The sequence below is a fragment of the Vigna umbellata genome, chromosome 4, assembly GCF_029865625.1.
Source record: "Vigna umbellata cultivar VRB3 chromosome 4, Vumbellata_1.0, whole genome shotgun sequence".
NCBI classification, from domain to species: Eukaryota; Viridiplantae; Streptophyta; class Magnoliopsida; order Fabales; family Fabaceae; genus Vigna; species Vigna umbellata.
In genome coordinates, this window is record NC_142168.1 from 60838181 (window position 1) to 60842707 (window position 4527).

Here is a 4527-nt window from a genome sequence, read left to right on the forward strand (position 1 = left end):
TAACACTAGGCTGAAAGCTTGCATATTGTGCTCTAAAAATTAAAATGAATCTGTAATTATTGCTAAAAGAAAATTTTGAATGAAATTTTTCATGTTATTTTTTTAATTACCTTTTCACACACTTCCACTTTAATGTTTTATTTATCATTGGTCTTTTGGATTTCTTTTATTACATGGTTTCCTAAATGCTCTCAAAGGTACTGTACTCATTACTATGGTTTTTATATATATAAAACAAGAATAAAAGTTATCTACAGCACTATAAATATTAATTTTTATTAATAATTAGAGTTTAATATAATTTTTTGTTTTAAAACTTGCATTTCAGCAATGTGAAATACTAATTCTAATTACAGAACCCAAACAACAATAATATATAATTTTAGTAAAAAAAAACTTTATAATACTCTATACGTTTATACGTTTATACTCATGCTTGAATCTCTTTACCAGGTTATAAAATTGATTAAAAATAACTAAAATCATACCGTTTCATTAATTTTAGTCAAAGAACCAAATTTATATCATTACAAAATGCAGTTAAATTAAATACAATAAAATAATCTTAATTATTTCTTAAAACTTTTTATACCAGTAACAGTTACAACAAGTGATATTAATATATACTATAATAAACGGATAAAAACACGTGAAAGAAAAGAGGGAAAGTTTGAAGAATGGGAAGAATAATCATTGAACAGGAATTTTTAGTGTACATATAATTTCATGTTTAAGATTTTTAATTATAGGTTGGATTAAATAAAAAAAGAAAACGTTTTATGGCTGTTGAAAGAAAATAATTTGAATGACAAAATTAATTTCCTTACAGTTCAAAATGTTAAATTGCGGAAAAATTAACTCTAACATGTTTTTCACGCGCCACGTTTCAGAGTACAATGGTTGACAAACCAAAGGAGAGACAAAAGAGAATGCAGAAAAACTATGAAAACGACATGGTAAAATTGTAAACCCAACACTGAGCAAACCATATATAAAGAGAAAGAAAGGTACAATGGAAGGAGAGAAAGATTGAAAAGAGGGAGAAATGAAGAAAGAGAAGGTTCACATACGGTATTTGGCACCTTGTATTTGGTTACTACTCTCTCTCACTACAATCTTCCTCCCTTTATGTGAGTCCTTCAATTATGGCCACGCCCTGTCCCAGAGCCTACTCTATTTCGAGTCACAGCGTTCAGGACGCTTACCCTACAACCAAAGGGTCACTTGGCGTCACCATTCTGCCCTCACCGATGGCCTAGAACAAGGGGTACATGCTCCATTGCTTCCTATGACATCCAAACCTCAAACCGTATTTTGTTTTATGTTCTTTTTTCGGGTTTTCTTTTCGCTCGTTCCAACATTGTGGTTCTTGTTTTTGGGGATTTTTAGGTGGACTTGGTGGGAGGGTACTATGATGCAGGGGACAATGTGAAATTTGGTTTGCCCATGGCATTCACCGTCACACTCCTCTCCTGGGCTGCTATAGAGTACGGCCAACAAATCGCGGCTGCCGGCGAGTACGCTCACACGCTCGAGGCCATCAAGTGGGGAACTGACTATTTCATAAAGGCACACACACACCCCAATGTTCTTTGGGTTGAGGTATGTAATTCAATTCACTCCATGCAATTCCAGATATTTTTCATTTTTGTTTAAATTAATCATCCCACGCGCCGCCGTTGAGAATTCAATGGTTCTTCCAAATTAACAGGAGGAATCGATCCTAATGTCGGAAGAGTAACGGATTTCTCCTTGTTTTCCTGCCATGAACATGGAGTTTTATAACATTTGTTTAAAATTTATTAGAAATTATAATATTATTAACGAGATTGTTAAAGTGCTTAATGTTGGTTAAACATGGATTTTACAGTCTTAGTGAATTTTCATATGGTTAATTTTTTTTTATTAAATTAAGAGTATGATTAGACTTGCACGTGAAATAAAGATTAGTCAAGATCACATTGTCTCAAATCATTTTGTATAACATACAAAAGTTTTACTCATTTAGAAAAGAATGTTTGAATCCTTCTGTAGCAATGTGTGTAGCCTAATTATGAATGAACATGTTTAGGTGGGTGACGGCCACACTGATCACTACTGTTGGCAGCGGCCGGAGGACATGACGACATCGCGGCGAGCTTTCAAGGTGGATGCGGACAACCCTGGTTCGGATGTGGCCGGTGAGACTGCGGCGGCATTGGCGGCGGCATCCATGGTGTTTAGGAGAACAAACCCACATTACTCTCAACTACTTTTGCATCATGCAGAACAGGTATTTGTTTTATTGACATTGACTAGTTAGATTAATTTGAATTTGATGGTGAATTTGTTGTTGGTTGTAGTTGTTTGAGTTTGGTGACAAGTACAAGGGGAAGTATGATGAGAGTGTTGGAGTGGCTAAAGAGTATTATGCTTCGGTTAGTGGCTACATGGACGAGTTGCTATGGGCAGCTATTTGGCTTTATAGGGCCACACAAAAGGACCAATATTTAAACTATTTTCTCGAGAATGCTCATGACTTTGGTGGGACCACCTGGGCCATCAATGAATTCAGCTGGGATGTTAAATATGCTGGTGTTCAAGCCATTGCTTCCATGGTAACACACTTCCCAATTCCATGGTAAAAATTATTTTTAAATAATTAAATAAATTTTTTAAAAAATTAAAATTTTCTCCATAGACTATAATTTAAATATATTATTTAACTCTTTAAAATAATGTAATGTGATTATCAATATTAACAATCACTTGTAACCAGTTTATGATTGAGAGTGATTTAAGCATCTATGTTAATTTTATTATGAAATAATGAAAAATGCTTACCGACATTTTCCTTACGACAGTTATCGATGGAAGAAAAGAAACACAAGCAGCACGAAGTCGTACTCAAACAGTATCGTTCAAAAGCCGAGCACTATCTCTGCGCGTGCCTCAACCTCAACAACGTGAGTAACGTGGAGCGCACCCCAGGAGGGTTACTGTACACCCGCCAATGGAACAACATGCAGTACGTGGCAACGGCGTCGTTTCTTCTCACACTGTATTCTGATCACCTCCGAGCCACACATCAGAAGCTGCATTGCGAAAAGGGCGAGGTGGGCCCAGACGAGATGTTCGCCTTTGCGAAATCACAGGTTGATTACATCTTAGGTTCTAATCCAATGGGTATGAGTTACATGGTAGGGTACGGTCCCGATTTCCCCCAGAGGGTGCACCATAGGGGCGCATCCATTGAATCATCAAAGGAAAACAAGGGTTTTATCGGGTGCATCCAGGGTTATGATAGCTGGTATGGACGCGTTGAACCCAATCCAAATGTACTAACTGGGGCCCTCGTTGGTGGGCCCGATATGAATGACGAATTTAAAGACGAGAGATCAAATTACATCCAAACAGAGGCTTGCACCTACAATACTGCAGCTTTAGTAGGGGTTTTTGCTAGATTGCATCAATCACATGGTGATGTTTATTTATCATCTCCGTTGATAGCTTCTAGCTAATTAACGTTACAGAGAAAATTTTGCTGCCCTACCAGAGAATTCTTTTCATGGCTTTTTTGCTGCCATCGTGATTTTACTATACAGTAAGACAATACAAATTATAGAATCAATAGGTGGAATAGGAAAGTGTACCCCTTCTTCTACTGGCAATTGGAATTAGTTGTTTAAGTAATGAAAGTGGGTTATGTTATGTCCCTTTGACTTCGGACAATTCACAAACGTGCTTTTTTCTTTTTGTCATATTTATTATAGTTTCATTCAAAGTTTAGAATTTGAATTTATCATTTGGAATACAAAATAACGTCAAAAAGAACAGGTGAGTCTAATGGTAGTATAGTCACTTGCAGCCACCGACACAAAAGAGTAAGTGTAATAATAATATGCCATACTTGGAGTATGAAAGAATGGAGACAGAGATAGAAGATCCAAAAATCTGAAAAGACTGTGTTTTAAAACATTCACGAGATTCTTGGGTTTCCTTTGTCTGCATAACTCTGCTGGTTGTCTGGTTTTTTTTTCCCTTTAATTACGGTTGCAAGGGCATGAGTTAAAGCCCAAAACTCTCTTTTCTGTTGTAACAGAATTTGCGGAAGGAATGGTCACATAGAAAAGCAACCTAAAACGAAAATCAAGCAGGAATTGGTGCCATGATGTTTCGGTTTTTTTAAGTCCTCAAAATTCATGCATTGGTCACAATCACGACGTTCAAAATGTGAAAACCCAGCACAGATCATGTTCCCATTTAACGGTTTTTTTCTTCGTTCCTATTTGGTTCACGCGCATTACGAGTGCGTGGTGTGTATCAACTCTTCACACTTTTACTTTGAGAAATTGTAAAGAAAGTGTCGCAAAATTAATTTTGAAACTATAATGTCATTTTTTTTTAATGTTTGGTTGAGATGATAATGAGAGGATGAAGAAAAAAAATGTAATAGCTTAAGTTAAGAGGATGAGAATGAAAAGTAAAAAAAGTTAATTTGATTGATATAATAAAAAATTATAAATTAAAATATTTTTATACAAAAGA

The 4527-nt window shown here is 35.7% G+C and overlaps 1 protein-coding gene across 1 annotated transcript; it reads left to right on the forward strand.

Moving 5' to 3' along the window:
* The first annotated feature begins 1045 nt into the window (after positions 1 to 1045).
* On the forward strand, positions 1046 to 3715 carry LOC148200777 (endoglucanase 11-like). Its single transcript, XM_088112645.1, has 5 exons — positions 1046 to 1267; positions 1390 to 1602; positions 2072 to 2272; positions 2343 to 2597; positions 2844 to 3715. Exons 1-5 carry the CDS (start codon positions 1046 to 1048, stop codon positions 3498 to 3500), a joined length of 1548 nt encoding a protein of 515 aa, XP_087968771.1. The 3' UTR covers positions 3501 to 3715.
* The last annotated feature ends 812 nt before the right edge of the window (positions 3716 to 4527 follow it).

Bases quoted from the DNA above. Each gene is read 5' to 3' on its own strand.
- LOC148200777 (XM_088112645.1), top strand. From the start codon at position 1,046: ATGAAGAAAGAGAAGGTTCACATACGGTATTTGGCACCTTGTATTTGG. The intron at 1,603-2,071 runs GTATGTAATTCA...GAACATGTTTAG, and splicing joins CCAATGTTCTTTGGGTTGAG to GTGGGTGACGGCCACACTGA. The intron at 2,273-2,342 runs GTATTTGTTTTA...TGTTGGTTGTAG, and splicing joins TTTTGCATCATGCAGAACAG to TTGTTTGAGTTTGGTGACAA.